Source organism: Leuciscus leuciscus, assembly GCF_965113295.1.
Source record: "Leuciscus leuciscus genome assembly, chromosome: 25".
Taxonomy (NCBI): domain Eukaryota; kingdom Metazoa; phylum Chordata; class Actinopteri; order Cypriniformes; family Leuciscidae; genus Leuciscus; species Leuciscus leuciscus.
Window position 1 is genome coordinate 17815229 of NC_138724.1, and position 21421 is coordinate 17836649.

The 21421-nt window shown below is 36.5% G+C and overlaps 1 protein-coding gene across 1 annotated transcript; it reads left to right on the top strand.

Annotated features, from left to right (window-relative positions):
* The first annotated feature begins 5006 nt into the window (after positions 1-5006).
* On the top strand, positions 5007-21076 carry gnaia (guanine nucleotide binding protein (G protein), alpha inhibiting activity polypeptide a). The gene is made up of 9 exons (XM_082159053.1): positions 5007-5474; positions 11013-11055; positions 16950-17091; positions 17223-17380; positions 18699-18827; positions 19104-19233; positions 19336-19489; positions 19749-19956; positions 20040-21076. Exons 1-8 carry the CDS (start codon positions 5357-5359, stop codon positions 19937-19939), a joined length of 1065 nt encoding a protein of 354 aa, XP_082015179.1. The 5' UTR covers positions 5007-5356; the 3' UTR covers positions 19940-19956; positions 20040-21076.
* Positions 21077-21421: the final 345 nt, after the last annotated feature.

Sequence of the window (21421 nt, forward strand, 5' to 3'; positions counted from 1 at the left end):
GAATGAGTTTGCATAATTTTTTTTGCAAAGCTGATAATAATCAATGGGAATTGGCCTAATTCTGCCTAAATCACTGAGTGGACCCAAAACCCAAGCCTAGACTGAACTGGTATCTGTGTTCCTGACGTGGGCTTTTTCTGAAAGACCATAATATTGGTCTTTTTGAGGTTTACTGCCAAGGCCCAGTTCTGCCCAGTTCTGGCAGTAGTTCTCCAACTCCAGGTGCTGGTCGTCTGCATACAGATAGAGCTCAATGTTGTTGTCTTGTAGAGTGAGGCTGTAGACTGTTCCAACTGCACCACTAATTCATTAATGTAAATGTTGAACAGCGTTGGACTCAGGCTACAGCCCTGCTGCACTCCTCTCTTCTGGGTGAAGAATTCTATGTTTATTGCCCATTTGTATTGCACATGTGTTGTTCGAATTAGGGGTGGGCAATATGGCAAAAATATCACGATTTTACTGTCTCTACTACTACTACTATGATTCCACTGTCACTTTAAGTCTGGCACGCATCTAATAGACACGCATCCGATTTTCTCTCAAATGTTTGCTTTCACTTTAGACACACGGACACGGACACTGGCACGGACACCAACACACCGGCACAGACACCAACACACCGGCACGGACACCAACACACGGACACACCAGCACGGACACGGACACCCCACACCGACATGGACACCGACACCGACACCGTCACGGATTGTATATGGATATATGTATTGAATAATACATATAGAAACAGCACTTAGTGGGAAATCTACTCACCTTCAGATGAAAGTTGATATATTTTACATATTTACAATATATGGAGGGGACTTGCATGTTTAACTACAGGTGGTCATGTTGTTTTTAAATGCTGCCAGTGAGCTAAACAAAGAACGTATGAACGAAGTCATCAGCTCTAAATATTCACAACAAACACCCTTTCAACATGAAACTAAGAAATGAGACCTACGCTTTCACTGCCTCTCCCCACATCCTCTCAAATGTTTGTATCCCCCAGGATACGTCGCCCCTTTTAATATGAGCAAAACATGTGAAATAACAATTCAGTTGAACATTTACTCTCCTTTAACAGTCAGAAGCAAAGCATGCTGGGAACTAGAAGTCTGTTGTAACCACTGATTTTATTCCGTGAATGTGTGTACAATACATTTACATTTATATGGGAACATGTATGCGCAATATATGTACACAATAAAGAATAAAACTTTATGAATATTACATGTAATGATATTTTTGTCTTCATTTCTAAATATTTTTGTATGTATCAATATATAGCCATACATGGTCAATGTATATATTACAGTATAATGAAAAATATAAGCAGTAGTTTCCCATAATGGAAATGTATTATGTAATATATTTCATTATGTTTAGCAGTATTCTATCTATCTATCTATCTATCTATCTATCTATCTATCTATCTATCTATCTATCTATCTATCTATCTATCTATCTATCTATCTATCTATCTATCTATCTATCTATCTATCTATCTATCTATCTATCTATGTTTATTTATCTAACATTATGTCCACAATGAAGCCCTTCCACAGAACTGTCCTTTCTCTCTTTGATAGACGTGTAGTTTTCAACAGAATCGTCCGGGTTCAGGCTGCTGTGAGCAGTGCCAGCTGCCCAGTGGAAACTTTTGCTGTCAAACATCTCATCACAAGTACCAAAAGACAAAAGCCAGTCTTAGGTCCTGTTAATAAATGTCCTAGTGCCACCAGACCATAGGAAGACATTAACTTACAAAGCTACCGTCCTCCTGACACTGTTGCTGAAATACTTGTGTGTAGTGGCACTGGGCAGTACATACTTTTTATTTTAATTATAGAGTTTTGTTTTATTTAGTGACCAAAAATGTCAAGAATATCAAGTAGAAAGTTTATTCAAATCATGTCTGAATAAATTAGTTCCCTGAATAGTTTGAAATATTTGTTTCTGTGTTTTTTTTCTCTGTTTGAACAGTAATCCATGCTGTTGCATTGTACAGCCACTTAGTGGCACTGCTGAGCAGGGTAACATTGAATAATCACTGCAACACTGTAAAAAAAAGTTGCTGCCTTACATTTTTAAGTACAATCAACTTAGATGTTTAAGTCACTTCAACTTAAATTACATTAAACTGACTTAAAGAATGAGTTGAATCTTGTAGAACGTATAAAAAAAAGTTGAAAATTGCTTAACTTATTTTGATGAGTTAAAGCAATGTAAAAACATGTGCTGTCCTAACTTATTGATCATATAATTTTATAAAATTACTCTATACTTTAAGATTACTATAAAATTACTCAATTACTGTAAATCCTCTTTCTCTTTCTGACACATACGAACAAAGGTAAATAAGCTAAATCCTTTAAAAAATGACCATGAAGCTTGCCTTAGTCTATATTTTTTATAATTAATTTAAATAAAATAGATTTTCAAAGATAAGAAAGCCCATAACGCACCTTGTATGTTACCACAAACACACACTTACGCACACTTATCCCCCCAGGTCCTGTTTCAGCAGTGTCTCTATTCCAGTAGCACAGCAAGCAATCAGTCCCTTAGCATAGCAAGTCTCACTACGCTGGAGAAAGAACAATTATCCCTGTTGTCTCATCTCACCACTTTATAACATAAAGACGCATGCATACTAGATTACTGCACCCTGCCTTTTCCAGTGCAAAATATGTGCTTTGTCCCTTTGTTAATTTTAATATACCTAGTTTATTATTTAATTCAAAGACCAGGACTAGGATGCGTGCACACATTCATGCAAAGTATGTTTATGATTGTCACTTTATTCTTTAAAAAATCATTTAAATGGATTGTATTAATAATACATTCATAGACTTGGATTAATACATTTATATAAAAAGTCATCTTGCCTGCATCATCAGTTTATACCTCCATGTTTTCAGATAAATAACCCTATAAGATACATGTAAAGTCTTGGTAGGCCTACAAAAGTAATGACTTTTCCAGGGACCATCTGTTGTTGTTGTTTTTGCCTAAAATTTTGTGTAATTCAAGTTGCACAGATGAAATAAACCTAAAATATATATCCTAAAGTCCTAACAATGAATGACACTATAAATCAGTGTAATGAATGTTCAGTCGCCATGATGATTACTCTCATTTTAAACGGCTTGAGTATGCCTTTTTCTTCCATTGTGGTTCTTTAGGAAAATACACTAGTCACGGATATGGGGTGGAACTTGCTATATGGTTTGCATACTCATGACATTTGTAATTTAAATAGTATGTAAAATAATAAGGCTAGATATGATAATATTTCAAAAGCTTATGTATGAGCTCATCTTTTGATTTTCTGTATGGTCTTGTGCCACCTGTAAGAAAATCTCCTAAATCTGAATCTATTTGAATATGGTTAGACCCGTGACCTGACCAACCAGATGTGGCCTCATTCATCTCACCAAATGGAGTCATTTCCTCCATAAATTATTCATATTCACCAACCTATGCCCCATGCAGACACTAATGTAAAAAATTACATACTTTATGTTCTGAAAAAATATTCTACAATACACAATAATACACATTTGACACACTATTGTGAGGATATTAGTTAAAGGGATATGTTATTGTTAAATCCCCCATTTGTTTGTCATGAGTGTACTACTAGCATTTTATTGCATTAGTAATTATGATATTGGCTGTAATTCAGTTGAAACTGTTTTTTTTTTTTTTTTTGGCATGACAGAACAAGACAATATATATATATATAAGTGGCTGAGCTGTTTACTTACTTTTTAATTAGTCTTCCCATTAAACGCCATCATCGTCTTCATTCAGGCCGATTCAAGAACACGCAAGAAAACAAGAGGCGGGATTTATCGCACGACCCAATCAAAGCCGATCATATCCAATCATAGCGCGATGGAGGCATTGCCTCCTCTCACGTGACTTTCCCCCCCTTTATTAAACCCATCGCACGCTTCTGGAAATTTGTTAAAAGTCTACGTGCTCAGGGGAGGCCAGAGAGAAGCGGTAACTTTACCTGCGGGTGTCACTGTTGAACAGTGTTACTTTAGAAAAACGACTTTTACATGTCTCATTTTGTAACATTTGCTTTGTTTTATCGTTGAAATATCGATAATTTTCTCATCCAGTTTTTTTTGAGGAGACACTGCCTCCCTTGCCTTTCTTGGAGGAAAACCCCTGATATATTACAAACACACACACACACACACACACACACACACACACACAAAATAATAATTATAAATTCATAATTACAACAATATATATGTATTAATATATAAATAATGTAAATAAATGACAAATAAATGAAATGTTATGAATATTAAGTATTATTGAAAAAATTAGCTTTTCAGACATTTAATTAAATTATATATAATTATTAATATATAAATGATGGTGATAAATTGAGAAACAGTTACAAATAAATAAAAATAAATATTATAAATAAGTATTTTAAAGTGCTTTAGATAAATTATACAATTATAAATAATATATTATTTATATATAAATATTATAAATAAGTATTTTAAAGTGGCTTTAGATAAATTATACAATTATAAATAATATATTATTTATATATAAATTATGTAAATACATAAAAATTACAATTAAATTAAATTCTGAAATTTCATATATACTAATTAAAATATAAATAATAACATATAATAATGCAAATAAACACAAAAGATTATTAATAAGTCTTTTTAAAGCATATTAGGAAAATGTATTAAATAATATAGCATTAATAATATATAAATACTGTAAATACATTTTACAATTATATATAAATAAAATAAAATATTGCGAATAAGGGGTTTTAAATAGTATTAAGATTTTCAGAAATTTTATAAAATAATTAAAAGTGTTTTTTATCTTTTCTTCGAATTTTTCTGACATCAGAAGTACTTGGGATTAATATGCGCGCACCCTTGCGTGCGCGCATGTGTGCGGGAGCGTGCTCTCCGGCGCGCGGCCGTTGTTCTATGTATGAAAAGAAACAGGAAACTCTGTCGATCTTTTCGACACTTTAACAGCAGTGGGAGAAGCCGAGCGTGAGGCTAGGCATAAATGATTGAATTTTCACTTTATTTTTAATCAACCATGGCCGTCAAGGCATTCGATTGATAACTGACACCCTCCGTATTTTTTTTTTTTAACTTTAGAAACTCCAGCTCCTGGAAAACTCCAGTTTTAAAAGGCTGTGCGCGTGTGTGTGAAAGAGTTGGGCGTGAGACGTCGGGGTGTCTCCCTCTTTTGAACCACTTGTGCATGGTATTTCTTTCTTTCCTCCATTTTTTCGCTGCTTCGACTTCTTATATCGTTTGAAAGCGTTTTAAACTCCAAAAAGATGGGGTGCACCCTGAGCTCGGACGACAAGAGCGCCCAGGAGAGGAGTAAAATGATTGACAAAAACCTGCGGGATGATGGAGAGAAAGCGTCGCGAGAGGTCAAGCTGCTGCTGCTGGGTGAGTTAGCCGCTCCGCTAGTGCAAATTAAAGCCCTGTAAATATCACTTAACAGCAAATATAAGATACTTTAGAGTTTTAATTAACATTTACTTAAAATATGAGGCGAGAATAAAGTAGACAAGTGCATATTTATGGACGCTGGAAACTTTTCTGGCCATAGTTGCCGCGTTGGTGTCTCGGCTAGCATTTGAAGCTAATCCACTCAGAATCTCGGAATCTTTAAACATTATTTTAAATAGTGTAATTTACATGTCTATACATTAGAGATTAGATAATTGCGTACTTTTTTTATGTGGCTGCTTTTATTTTGTTTGGGCCTTGACTTCTTCAAAGTGCTGGTTTGCATATTCGCAAACATGGCCAGTTAGACGCAAACGGTTCTCGGCTAATCCAGCCAACAAAAGACTAGTTTAATCTAATTTAATCCCCACTGCCTGATTTACTGAGATGGATCTGATAGATTATCCTGATCCTCATCCAATTATGATAAATGAGCTTGTGCATATGGAGGGTCCTGCTGGGTGCTTGGAGTAAACTGGAGTGGATGATGCTAGATGGGCTTAAAAAGTGGTCCTGGTGGTCTCTCAGACATCGTACGAGTCTGGAAACTCTTAAACCTGAACGAATGGTATATATTTGACTTATTATTTAAATAGGTTTTCAAACAACAAGTTCTTAAACACTCTAAAACAAATTTAAAAAAAATACTAAAATAGCAGATATTGTTCTTTTGAGTTGATGTCTATTTATTTAGCATTTAGACCATGCTTATCCCCCTTAGGATGTATTATTATTATTTTATAATAATACTCAAACAACCCCTTACAGTCTTAGAATTGGCTTTGGGCTATAACAAAATATTCATATGTAAATTCCTTAAATTTCACGCAAGTTGCTGCATATAAAATGTATGTATAGGCTAGTTCACAGTTTTCTTTCTATTACCTTAGCAGTAATTCATTGCGATTTACATAGAGGCCACTTGTTTTTCAGTTTCCGATTCCTGTTTTGCATATGTTGCTTCTGTATTTTTCCAGTATTTGTGTGCAAGGATTTTTCGGGGCATTAAGCAATGAAGCCCAACAATTTATTAGCTTGTGGTGATTTAAACATTTGCGTGTTTCTTGATTATTGATGGTGTGTGCGGCTTAAACATAATATTTGTTTCAGAGAAAATGCCACACACTCTGTGAAGAGCAGCACTTGGTTCTGTTTACATGCAGTTTTATTCATTTTGAAAAGCTGGAAAGTTGTCAGTTTCCCCTGGTTTTTCCTCTTACAAGAGATAATGGTCAACATTTCACTTAGATTTGCCGGTTTAATTATCCGTTTATTGTACAAACCACTTTCCCATTGGTCTCTTCTTGCTGTGTAAATTGTTAGAGGACATAAAACCTGCCCTTACACCATCAAACTTTAGGGAATTGACATCTAATTACGTAGTTAACTGGATTCTCCCTAAGTGCTGAATCATCACACCGCCCTCTGTTTGCTGCGTTCTTGGGTTTGTTTGCTTTTTGGCGTTGTGGATCTACAGCATATGTCCCTTACGCCTGCTGTAAAACAGGCTTGACTTCCTGTTTAGACTATAGAAGGGGACAAATGGTGACTGCCAGGATTGTTACTAAGAATAAATTCACTGCTGAGAACTGAGAACACTTTCACGGGTGCTTGTTTGAAGAATTTTTCGCAGAAGTCAGTGAGTGCCACAAGTGCATATCAAAATGATTCAATAATTCTGTTAAGATGAGCACAGCTTCACGGTTTTAGAGCATGTTGATGTGCGTCTCAGGCAGTGTTGTTGGTTGCCCAGGAACCGAGGAGCCAGTTCAAATTACAGCACCATAAACGCAGCCGCAGGAGACCAAACAAAAGGTGAAACCAGTGCTTTGGGAGTCAAGTTCACTATGTGGCACCAGAAACTTGGAATTATGCATCTTAGAATAAAGCTGTTATCAGTATTATCAGTTTTAGTTCACCCAAAAATTAAAATTCTGTCATTTACTCACTCTCATGTCGTGCCAAACCTGTAAGACTTTCGTTCATCTTCAGAAGTCGGAACACAAATGATATTTTTGATGAAATCTGAGAGATTTCTGTCCCTCCATTGATAGCTACTCATCTACCACTTTGATGCTTCAAAAATGTCATAAAGAAATTGTAAAACTAATCCAATTTGAATGGAGCAGTTTAGTCAGAATTTTCTGAAGACACAATCGCTTTTTTTTTTTTTTTTATATGATGAACGGATCGAATTTAGGCTTTTTTTCACATATGAACATTCATCAACTCACTCATCAGTCGTGCTAAACGGAAGCTCAAGCATGTTTGCTTGACATGCGAGAACCAATGAGGTTCATTAGTGTGTTACGCAGCACGATTGAGTTTCCACAAGAAGAACCAATGAGGTTTGTTCTTATGCATCAAGTAAGTGCAGTTGAGCTTAGGTTCGCTGATCAATGTTTATATGTGAATAAAAGCCTAAATCTGCTCAATCATATGGATTAGTTTTACAATCTCTTTGCTAAATGGTAATTGAGTGGACTGTCAATGGAGGGACAGAAATCTCTCAGATTTCGTTTAAAATATCTTAATTTGTGAACTAAAAAGATTTGAACTCAAAATGTTGAACCTACATTGACTTAAATTGAAGTAAAGACCAGAATATCATACAGACCTAACTGAATAGTAGTATGACTTAATCATACTACTGTTGGCTTAATTAACCGCCCAGAACACCCTAACAACCAAGTAGCAATGCCCTGACAATGTGGCAACGAGTAGAGCTGCACGATATTTAGTTTTTCTGTGATTACAATGTATTGCGACATAAAAACAAATTCATCAGATGACTTTAATAGCTCTATTTGGGGATATTTAATCATTTGACTTTAATAGCTCTGTTTGGAAATATTTAAAGGGATAGTTCACTTTGAAATTAATTTTTGGTATGTTTTAGCTTACCTCAAGGGCATCCAAGATGTAGGTGTCTTTTTTTCCGCAGTAGTTTCAATTTTGATATTTTTAGGTCAAACCGTTCTTGTCTGTCAGTCATATAATGCAGGTCTATGGTCACTGTCTCAAAGAGCATGCACAGAGTCCAAATTAAAACAATTCCCCATCGTAAGTACACATTGATGGCCTAAGACACGAAACGAGCGGTTTGTGTGAGAAAACGAACGGTATTTATATCGTTTTTACCTGTTATACACAGCCATGTCCAAGTGATCTGATCTGACGTGTGCGCAGACTGGTGCATAGATATATACACACTAGATGTCGCCTTGTCTACGGCAATTCATTGGAACGAATGTCTTTAAGGCGACATCTATATTGTGCAGCCATAGCAAGTAGTTTGGCCTGCCCAATCGAACAGTTTTCCAGCATCAGTTTTCATCAAAAAAAAGAAAAAGTGTGATCTGAAATTTAGTGTAAGGGTGAAACATTTCCCCATGCAGATTTTACATCTGATTCAAGTTATTCACATAAATTCATACATGCTTCATACATCGCTACACATTTGACAGTGAAACAATTTGTAGGCAAAATTTCTGAGAGATTTCACCAGCAGTCTATTGTCAACCATCAAAAAACCTGAAAAATACATTTGACATGCTGGAACTGTTCCTTATCTATCTGTTGAACACTTCAATATTTGCTTTTCAGGAAACATTACGACCTTTGTTTGAGTACGATTAATAGTGTGGATGAAGATTAAGGACCACAAGCCTCTCATCAACTCGTGTGGGAGTTTTGTGGGGGTCTCTGGGGTAAAAGCAGCGCTCCGTGTTCGGTCTCCTCGCAGTAGGGTTGAATCAGTGTGAGAGATGCTGATGTGGCCTAATTGCTATGTTTGTGCTCTGGGACTGAGAGAAAGAGACGTCCTCCCACAGGGACGTCCTCAACCACAACTGTGATGGTTAATTAAAATATTCGCTCAGTGTACGGATTAACTCTAGTCTCACTGAAGAGCTCTATGGGAGAATGTAGATTTTCCTGACCATATACCAGCTAGCCTTATTCTGAAATGGAGTAATTTTTTAATTATAAAAATTATAGAGATTTTCAAACTTTTATTTTGATGTCAGGGAGTATTTACATATAAAGACTTGCATGTATTTGCATGTATAGAAATCTAAAGACCCCATTTTAGAGATGAACACATGAAAAACTTTTTATTTATTTTCTTCACAAAAACCAATTTGGTTTTTATTTCTTTGGGGGGTTTGGAACGAAAAGTAGCAAAATACTTTTATTCAGCAAGGATGCGTTAAATTGATCAATTTAATTGACAGTAAAGATATTTCTAATGTTTCAACAGATTTCTGTTTTAAATAAGTGTTGTTTGAGTTTTCTGTTCATCAAAGAATCCTTAAAGTATCCCAATTTCCATAAAAATATTTAGCAGCACATCTGTTTTCAACATTGATAATAATAATAATAAATGTTTCTTGAGCAGGAAATCGACATATAATAATAATTTCTGTAGGATCATGTGACACTGTAGACTGGTGTAATGATGCTGAAAATTCAGCTTTGTCATGACAGGAATAAATTACATAATAAAATATATTAAAATCCTTTTTAAAATATTTTTTATTGTAATGGTATTTCACAATATTACTATTTTTACTGTATTTTTATCAGATCTTGATGAGCATAAGAACTACATAAACATTTGAAAATCTTACCTACCCCAAACCTTTGAACAGTAGTATATATTTTTTAAAGGTTTATTAATAATGTATTAAATACATCAACATTATTTATTAACAAAGTTGACAGGCCTAAAATCTACCTTTTTTCCTTATCCTACAAATTTTCTTGTGGCCTCCTGTTATTCCCTGAACCCCAGTTTGAAATTTTAGTTAACAGTTTCTAAAGTTTTTAATCTTTATATTTGCTGTCTGTCGCCCGCAATCAAACCTGCGCTGACATGCTTATCTGGACAGATAGCTAATCTGTTTAGAAAAAAAGTCCGTCTCTAATCCCATTACGGTGAGGTGACTTTTAATTAATCCATTAAGATTAACACCTACACACTTCCTCACATCACTGGTGATTCTTGAAGTCGGTTGGTTTTATTCCTCTTGTTAACATACAGGGGAGTGAAATATCCACGTAATGAGTATACATTAAGGTTTCATTGACTGTTTTGTTGTTTTGGGCCAATTCACATGACATCAGTTTTCCCACTTTCCTTTAGTTTTTTTTAGTTCACTTGTTTTCATCATGTGAGTAGTAATGATGCAACACGACAATGTAATTTCAGTAAAAGTCTTTTTTCCTTTCAAGGTTTAAGTTGATAAGGTCTTCTCCACACCCAGTTATTACTTGTGGCGAAATCAAAGGAAATAAGATTTTTGCCCGCTCGATCTGATACTGACAACAAGTACTTTTGCTGAGCTGGCAGAAGCCACAAATGCTTGATCGTTTAGAGAGTCAGTTCCTCATACTCTTTTATGGAGCAGGGAAAGATCTGGAATGTTTGGGTGTGTGTCCATCTGGCTAACACACTTTCTTTCTCTCTCACAGGGGCTGGTGAATCTGGGAAGAGTACAATTGTCAAACAGATGAAGTAAGTTTCACCCCCAAATGTCTCATCATAATATGTCATACTAGTTTCATAACATTTAGAAGTAACGCAGATAGCAGTGTTTATTTAAATTAAATGTGCATTACGTAATCATTCGATTATGGACATGACTTAAGGGACTTCCCTGCATTTGTCAGACTATTATAACCTTTTAAGCATTTTTAAACATACTCAGAGCCACTAGAATTAAGCAATAGATTGTTGCAGTGATGACGTATTTTGTTACCAGTCTAGTTCCCTCAACAAAAACCCAATAGAATTTTCTACTTTTGGATTATTGCAGAAAATAAACTGTGTCCAACAAAAGACTGTTTATGATTCTTACACGTTTTGTTCATGATAATCTTCACATGAACACAACTTTGATGCACTTTGAAGCCTAAATACAATTCAGAAGTAAAAAGCTTTGGATAGTTAATAAACAAACTACATCACAGTTGCATGACTTCTTTGTCACCACCTTAAAGTTAGGCCGGCTACACACTGGCTGAGTGGCGTGTCCGTTTTTATTTCGGCTCCTGTGTCAACAGGTTAGAGCTTGCACACTGCCTGCGTGACACGCACGTCTCATGACTTGTAAGAAAACGTGTGCATGCTAGAAATAGAACCGACGCCTATTTTCCACGCAACGCAACCGTGTTGGAAGCGTTTCCAGGCTAAATAGAATAGGAAAAGATGTGTATATGTAGGGGTGGGCGATATGGCAAAAATATCATATCACGATTTTTTTTCAGGAAAATCACGATTTTATCACGATTCTTTTTTATGTTCAGCTACAGGTGTATTTAACAGTAGCATTGAAGAAAGTAATTAAATTAACAAATATGAAAATGAAACAAAACATAGACTTCACTGTATAAATTATACATTGATACTTATTAAAGCTACTATTAAAAGTTATCAGTCAAGAGCAGTGAGTGATTTTCTCTTTGCATTTTGTTGTTTTATTAACATTAAAGGGATAGTTCTCCTAAAAATTCTAATTGTCATAATTTACTCTCTCAAGTTGTTTTAAACTCGAATAAGTTTCTTTCTTCTGTTGAAAATAAAAGTTATTTGGAAGAATGTGGGTAACCAAACAGTTGATGTACCCCAGTGACTACCATAGTATATTTTTCTCCTATGGAAGTCAATGGGGAACAGCTACTGTTTGGATAGCCACATTCTTCAAAATATTAATATTAGAAAATATTAGAAGGAAATTAATACAGGTTTGGAACAACATTAGAGTGCGTAAATAATGAGAGAATAATTTTTTTTTGGGTGAACTATCCCTTTAAGGACAAGCGGCAGCGTGTTTACTATTACTACTGTACTCTGTCTCTTTAAGAGCTGCGCGCGAAGCGTCTAATATACACGCATTTGACAAGCAGATTTTCTCTCAATTTTCTCAAGTTTGCTTTCACTTTAGACATAACTGACTTTATGTAAACCTTGTGTGTATTTAACAGTATTAGCACAATAAGACTCGAAACATTTCATGTGAATATACGTCGCGTTGTTCAGTATGTTGGGACAGATCGAGGCGCCAGAACTGCAACTGATAGAATGCACGATACTACGATATTTCTTCAAAAGCTGCAGATCGTGGAGACATTTTAATCTTCCATACAGAACGAAATATTCTGTAGCCTATTTTGCCGTCAATACTGCCGACGTTGTCTTTGCTGTATCAGTAGGCTATATATTTATGTTTAACATGAAGTATAGGCCTTCCACAACTCTCTCCCCATATGTCGAACAAGGGTGATCCAAATCAGACACGTCAAATCACGCCGTGTCAGACACGTTTCGGGTGTGCAAAGACATAGAAAACGCCACGCAGCTGACACGTATTGGAGAATTTCATTTCATCTGTCTCATACATGAGTCCAAATGGATGATAAAAATCCTGGAGAAACTAGGCCTAAAAATGGGGGGACAAAAATTATGGGAGACAGAGAGAACAGGTCAAAAGAGGATAAACTCTGAGAACGGGCCAAAAGAGTATGTGAGGACAGGATAAAAACTGGGTAAAAGGTTGTGTGAGGACAAGAGTGGGAAAAGTACCCAAAAAAACATATATGAAGTCATATTTAATAAAGCGCATGTGTGAAGTCTTGCCACCAATAGAATAAGACATCGATGCAGGTGTTTCTAATCGTGGCGAAGTGCCGAGGAGGAGCAAAAAAGAAAAAGATAACTGTATGAATGCTAATTGGAGGAGCAAAAAGAAAAAGATAGCTAATTGGACCCCAAGCGATAAGAAAAAGGTATAAGACCCAATGCAGACCATTGTAAGATCAGATGTGAAGCTGACATCTCACTTTGTTGAACTGCTCAATAAAGTTAATTCTCCTGAGACCTGAAACTTCGACTCTGAAAGATTTCTTTTGAGACCTGAACCAGACATTGAAGACCTGAACCAAAGATCATGAATTTGCCACGACATACGCAACAGAAACACCACGCAACCAGTGTGTAGCCGGCCTTAGGGTTGGTACCTTTCAGAGCAGCTAGCTATAGCTAGCTTTGAAAGCATGAAATCCCACCCTCCCTTCAGAGCGTCTCCAAACCACGTCTCCTTCAAAACACATGAACACACAGCAGAGTTTGCAAAGCATCACGAGACGAGAGATGGCGTTAAACTACCTCATGTCTCAAAGCACATAACATTACAATAATAATGAACATAACTTAAAAGAGCGCTGACCTGTACCACCTGACTGCTGCAGATTCATTTCGGCGTTGATAGTGTTGACATAGAAACGCATAAATTTGAGTCACGAACCTCTACGAGTATAACGTCACGGGGTTACATCTCTTCCAAATTATGGTAGTTGTGGCGTGAACGCAGTATAAGCTCGTTGTTTTGGTTCAGGAGAAACTGAAAAAGGGGGCTGTTGTTTTCGGTTGCGGTGCTCTGTGACCGACGTCTTTCTAACTCATAGCATGAAGTACGCTGATGACGTGTGATGTCTGCGCAAGCAGGCGCGCAGACGTATGGAAATGCATATGTTGACAGGCAGGTAGGAGATTGTATCATTGCATTCAAATGCATAGTTGGACAAGCATCTTATGGTCCCATGCCTTCTACAAACGATATATATACATAGAAATACTTGTAGAGAGACTTGTAGCCAGCATAATAAAAGAGAGTTCTGCAACAGATCCCCTACCCTGCCTTTAATCCTTCAGCAACTTTTTCAGTCTTTATTTAAAAAAAAATTTTCCCTAAAACTTTGAGTTAGAATAGTTTGCAAGAGAGAGATTATTAACACAATGAGGATTATTGACAAGTAAAAGCTTTAAAATAAAATGAGTGGTATTACACATGTATTTTATGTTATAAGATTAGGGCTGGGCAATATGGGCAAAAAAATTATGACAATACATTTTTTCATATCAGTTGAAATCAATTCATTTTTGTTTCCGTATGTGCTAACGGGTGATTGTTTCAAGTCAAGACTTTAAAGGGGTGATGAACTGAGAAATCAAAATTTCCTTGAGCTTTTGACATATAAGAGATCATCATACTATAATAATATCCTGTAAGTTTCAGAACTGAAAACTACCTTGTTAGTCCAATAAAAGCTTTTATAGACATCAGGCTCAGCAAACGACTTTTTCAAAGTGGGGAACTATGACGTCAAAGAGGATAAAACACCGCCTCCACAAAAGATGATCAACGCCTACTTCAACATGGCCTGTTTAGCCCCGCCCACCGATTCGCCCAAACATGCTAAATAACATAGGCGACATGATAATTGCAAAACCGGATCGAGCTACTTCCAAGCAATAAACATGCTGTTTACTAAATATTGTGCAGTGCCTGTTTGTGGAAGAAGACAGTCTGCATAAGCTTCCTTCGGATTCCAGCATGGTTAAACTTTATTAAATCAGTCAATCACAATTTCCCGACACGGATCTGCCAGCAACATGCAAGTAACCATGTGTATTCTAATGCCTGATCTGCGATCAGTGATTTCTGTGTAATTATTCAAGTTCAGATATTTCTCTTAAAATCGTTCAATACTGTTTATGCATCAGTGACTAAACGATCAACTTCACATAATTTCTCGTAGAATTATGAAAATAATATTTTTTAAACTGAAAGCGATCAAAGAACGATCCCTTTCCAATCACCCAAGCTGTCAATCAAACAGCACAGCGCGAGCCGCGAGAGCTTATCTGGACACTTACCAAACTCGTGATGAAATAATGACACTGTTACACTACACAACGAAGCTCTTACTGTGTATTCACATCGTGTTTGCATTGTGATTTGGTGTAAGCATTTGTGAGAGTGCAAAAATTTCGTTGCAATGATAAGATCTTTATTCACGCGATCAACAGACTGTCTGTCATCTACTCAGTCAGTGCTCATCATGCTGCAACCTTTCATGTGATGGAATAGATTTAAATATAATGCTTTAAACGATTCTTTTCACGATTTGTTAATCTCGATAGCTGTAAGTAAAAACGTAGTAAAAGTTTTCGAGAGAGTTCATGTAATACTAGCTATTTCATATGCAAGCATGTCAGCCAATCACAGCAGTGGGCGTTTGCAACGCAGTCTCACAGCAGACACGCCCCTTAAAACAGAGCATTCAAATCTGAGGCTGAAATCAGGCTTGGAAAAATGGCTTTTATTTATCAATTATGACAATTTTTGATGTAAAAATAATACTAACATTATAAGGGCACCCCAGGCAAAATTATAAAATAATAAAACAATCCAGTTCATGACCCCTTTAATGCGTATCTTCAGCACAGTTTGCAGTGCAGGCTGCTATATTAATATTACATGTTTTATCTCTGAGAAATGCACATTTGACAGTAGTAGTAGCTTGGGTTAGGATGCAGATGTAAATTTGTTCATTAACAAAAACGGTAATATCTGTAAAAATGGAAACAACCGTTTTATTAAAATTAACCATTGGTCTTCCGTAGTATCATGCATTAGATCATAACTACAGTTAAAACCACGCATATAACACCTCACTACCATGGATATGGTATTTGTATGAAAACAGTAGCCTAAATGCATTTAGTCTAAGTGCACAAATGCTATATCTTAATCATAAAATGCTGTAATTATATTACATTACTCCTCCTACATTAATAAAATGATCAAATTCTAAATGAATATACCACATTTCTGTCACAATACCATGGTGCTGTTATTGTTACTACAGTAAATCCATGGTAAATGATGGCGATTTTTGGATTGAAAAGCCTTCTGACTATCGTTGCGCATGGTTTCTCCTGTTTGTCAGCGCTGTTTCACCCGACTTTAAACTACAGTAGTCAACATTTGAAGTGGATCATTCAAAGTTATACATGATTTTTGAACAATATCCATGCTGTTTAGTGGTCGTGTGACTGACACCGATCGATCAGCGAGTAAACGTATCCGCTATAGCCGTTTGAACTTTGAGCTGAGCGGATAAATGGTCTGTGGCGCGGTTCAAATGAGTAGCACTGTTTCGATCCGCATTTGACGCATAAACATTATATCGAACATTTATCGAACTCTCGTCGCTTTATCGAGAAATTATATTGCGATAATTATCATTATCGTTTTATCGCTCAGCCCTATATAGGATCAAACGTGAAAATATCTTGAGCTTGTTAGCCATACACCTTTTTTCAGGCATTTAACCAAAAACCCCACTGATGGGTATGATAAAACTGCAAGTACTAAAATGATAACTTGCTTCTGGGTTTTGGCCAACAAAAATGCATCATCCATGCAGCACTCTATAGGGAAAATATAATGATATATCTGCACTTTAAATGGGTGTTCAGCAGAACGCTTCCAACCTCTTCATCCAGGAATGGATGGACTATTTAGCTTTATTACTTCAATTAATGGCATTGTCTTTCTCCCACAGAATCATCCATGAAGCAGGCTACTCAGAGGAAGAGTGCAAACAGTACAGAGCCGTGGTCTACAGCAACACTATCCAGTCCATCATCGCCATCATAAGGGCCATGGGCCGCCTGAAGATTGACTTTGCGGATCCTGGGCGGGCTGTAAGTGCTGCTGTTATAAAGTAAAGTGGGATTGAATGCCTACCAAACATATTCCAGGCCTCTTATTTATGTAAGGATAAAGGATCAAAAGGAAATCAAGAGAACGATGCATTTGATTGGCTCTCTTTCAGGATGATGCTAGGCAGCTGTTTGTTCTGGCCGGCTCTGCAGATGAGGGATACATGACAAGCGAGCTGGCTGGAATCATCCAGCGGCTGTGGAAGGATGGAGGCGTGCAGGCTTGTTTCAGTCGCTCCAGAGAGTACCAGCTCAATGACTCTGCCTCATAGTGAGTTTACCTTTCTTAGTTTTTTGGTATATTTTCTGCCCTGCACAGCCAATTTCCCACATAATGACCTTTGCGCTCCCCACATAATGCTGCTCCATTTCCATTGTGGCCGCTGACCACGTCATTGACTCGTGTACTGCGTGCGGACATTTCTATTACCTTGAGCCGAGTTATTATTGACATTATTCCATCCATTATGGCCCATGATTCAAATATGCTTTATGCAAACTTTGAGAACACAGGACAAATTTGCATTTTTGAAAAGCATGCAGTAAACCCTTACCTTTTGCATACAACCCAGATGAAAAAGACATCTTTACAGTAGACAATTCTATGGAATAATAAAAAATGTGATGTGTCTGCCCATTGGCTAAAAAGATAAACCATTTTGAATGAATTTAACTCTACCATTCAAAAGTTTAGGGTTGGTCAAAAGAAGTCTCTTATTCTCACCAAGGCTGCATTTATTTGATCAAAATTACAGTACAAACAGTAATCATGAAACTGTGTTACAATTTAAAATAACTCATTTGCATATTTTAAAATGGAATTTATTTTTGGAAATGGAATTTTCAGCATCGTTACTCAGGGTTCTTACGGAGTTTGGAAAAGTATGTAATTTTAAGTAATTTCCAGGTCTGGATGAGTATGGAAAAGTTTGTGTTTCCACACTATAGTTTTCTAAAATATAAAATTAGGAATATCTAAAACTCAAACCAGCAACAGATAAAGGAGCAAATGATCATCTAAATCAGACTGTATTTTTCTGTTTGCCGATCAGTCGACATCAAACCGACGTGTCAGAGGCAAATATAAAGCATTTTAGGTTTCTGTAATCATGTAAGCGCATCACTTCAAGAAAACAACCTAAGAATATTTACAGATGACTGTACTATATACCAAATGTAATACTATTTATGTTATTGAACCTCTTATGTTAAATATGTATGAACCATTTATGTTAAATATGGTCTGAAAAATCTACAGAGATGCTTGGAAAAGTATGGAATTTTGAAGTGGAAAATGTGTAGGAACCCTGATTACTCCAGGCTGATGAAAAATAATGACCATTTTCAAACAGGTTTCCTAAACAAGTCTGTCATTGGGCAGACAGAGATAGGACCGCCTCAAACTTGCACTATTGGTTGAGCCAGTTTTACTATAATTGGATGGTTAGGATACTCAAACCAAGCAAAAGCACTTTTCTGTGAAATCAGCTATTTTTTCAATTAAAGACTTTTCACCTCTAAGTCATTAAGTAGATTTTGAATAACTGATTTCTGTATAATAATAATCAATCTGTATTTTCTCTCTATAGTTACCTGAATGACCTAGACAGAATATCCAGTCCTTCCTATGTCCCAACTCAGCAGGATGTCCTGAGGACCAGGGTGAAGACTACTGGTATTGTGGAGACACACTTCACTTTCAAGGACCTTCACTTCAAGTGAGTATTGCCATTGTAACTGCACACGCTGAAACAATGATAAAATCCATGTTTTCTGAAACGTGCAGTACCTGAGTGTTGCCGGCGTTTGACTTGTCTGATGTGGTTGTCTGATAAGGGCATGCATGTGCTTCACTTTTTATAGTAGTCTTTGTTTGAGTTTGTCTGATTAAACTCCCTTTTAATTATGTACCTCAGTTCCTTGAAAATATCATTGTGTGTTCAGTGTGACTATCTCAGAGTGCATCTCACCACCCACATCTCCTCTACTTTCAGAATGTTTGACGTGGGCGGCCAGAGGTCCGAGAGGAAGAAATGGATCCACTGCTTTGAGGGAGTGACCGCCATCATCTTCTGCGTGTCTCTCAGCGACTACGACCTCGTCCTGGCTGAAGATGAGGAAATGGTGAGCACTCAAACAAGATCTCTTTCAGTGTCAGCATCACGAAACAGAAACTTTGCCTTTTTAAAGTTCTTCTCAAACAATGCTTGGTTTCTTGTCTTGTAGAACCGAATGCATGAGAGCATGAAGTTGTTTGACAGCATCTGCAACAACAAGTGGTTCACGGACACCTCCATCATCCTGTTTCTCAACAAAAAGGATCTGTTTGACGATAAGATCAAAAAAAGCCCACTTACTATTTGTTTCCCAGAGTATACTGGTATGAATAGCTTAATCCTATATATTAATTTATTTGAAATATCACTTATACATTTTTTTTTTCTTGAATATTTAATGTGATAAATTAATGATTCTATTTCTACAATATTAGAAAAAATATAAATTATGTAATTTCTGTCTCAAGTGTTTCATTCTCTTTTTCTAATATTTTAAAATATAATATATAAATGATCAAATTTAATATGCTTTTCTGTCTCATTGGCATTTCTCCATTTTAATTGTGTGAAACTCTCTCGAAGGATCCAGCACGTATGAGGACGCGGCCGCTTACATTCAGTGCCAGTTTGAGGACCTGAATAAGAGGAAGGACACCAAAGAGATCTACTCCCACTTCACCTGCGCCACCGATACCAAGAACGTGCAGTTCGTCTTTGACGCCGTCACTGACGTCATCATCAAAAACAACCTTAAGGACTGTGGGCTCTTCTAAAACGAGCCATCTCAACGGTGAGCAGAAACAGGAATTTCAATGAGTTCATTATGATTTTGGAAAAACTGTATATTTATCCATCCAACGTTTACTTCCGCAGTGTGACGCGAGTGGCCTGACGTGAAACCTTTGGGGAGAACCAGAGTTAGGAGGAAGGTCAACCATGAAACTGAATGTCGAATGCGTTACTTAACTTTATATTTATGTTCTCTGAACATTTTAGTTTTTTTTTTTTTTTTTTTTAAGGGCGTTTTAGGCAGAAAAAAAAACATTGTGTAAAATATTTGTACAACTGTAATTGTTGCTGGAATTTTTCACAGTTTTTAGACGTTGAATTTACAGGTCTTTTTTTAAAGGGTATTTTTCATTCAAAGGGTTTTTGGGAACATTTCTCTGTCTCTACTCTGAATATTAAGGTCATGTGCCTTGCAGTTAATGTTGCAGTGCTTTCCTCCCCCCTCTTCAACCAACTTAAATATGAGCCAGTTGATATTTATCCACATGGCTATTATCTGTTCAATAGTAGTCTAGACCATTGAAAGCTAGATATTTTTAAGACCAAACACCTGTGGCTGATCTCAGAGCTGTAAATTGCAATGGTGAGTCAGAATAGCTTATCCGAGAACAGCCGTCATTACCAGCACAGTGTGTGCATGTTATGTCAGATTTGCCTGTGATTGGAATGATGGAAAAACTGTGGTGAGCCCTGAAGTTTGCTGATGAATTGGTTCCTCTGCACCTGCAAATCATGAACTGTTTTAATGGAGAACTCCGCAAAAGGTCAGCATTTTGCATTAATAGGCATTTTTACTGATCTAAGGGAACCACTTTTGAATACATTAAAAGGGACCAAAGAATTTCTCCTTAGAATTCCTGTAACACTTTTCATTTTTGCACTAGGTCCACATACCCATGTTACGTAACGAGTGATTTGACAACCTGTAGAAATGTAATGTTTCATAGAAGCCTTCAGTAGGAGCACAAACGTCTTTTCTGATAGTAACACGATCAATTAAATGGTTTTTAAACAACACATCCCTTAAATGTAGGTTCTTATTGGATGGGAACAAATGTTGACTAATATCCACTATTTTGCTAATAAAAACGCTGTTGAAATAGCGGCATCCTGAAATAAGACTTCTGGTTTGAAGAGTTTTTCTTTTCACTTTTAAAATGAGAATAGTCCATTAATTCTCCTCTTTATATTAACCCAAAAACACATTTGTAAGAGTGCTTTTGCTTTAAATAGGTTTTTGAAGTGTATGAGAGATCCATAAATGAATATTTCCCCCATAGGAAAACACGAGTTCTTGCATCACAGAAGCTTGTTATAACACTGATGCACACTGCACTCTTGTGGCCAAGACAAGGCAGAAGTGTGTTTCTCACTGGCCTTTAGTTGTCATGGTATAACAGGCTGGAAAATTATTATTTGAAAAGGAAAGAGTTTACAGATTAAAACATTTATCCTCTGTCCTTCAT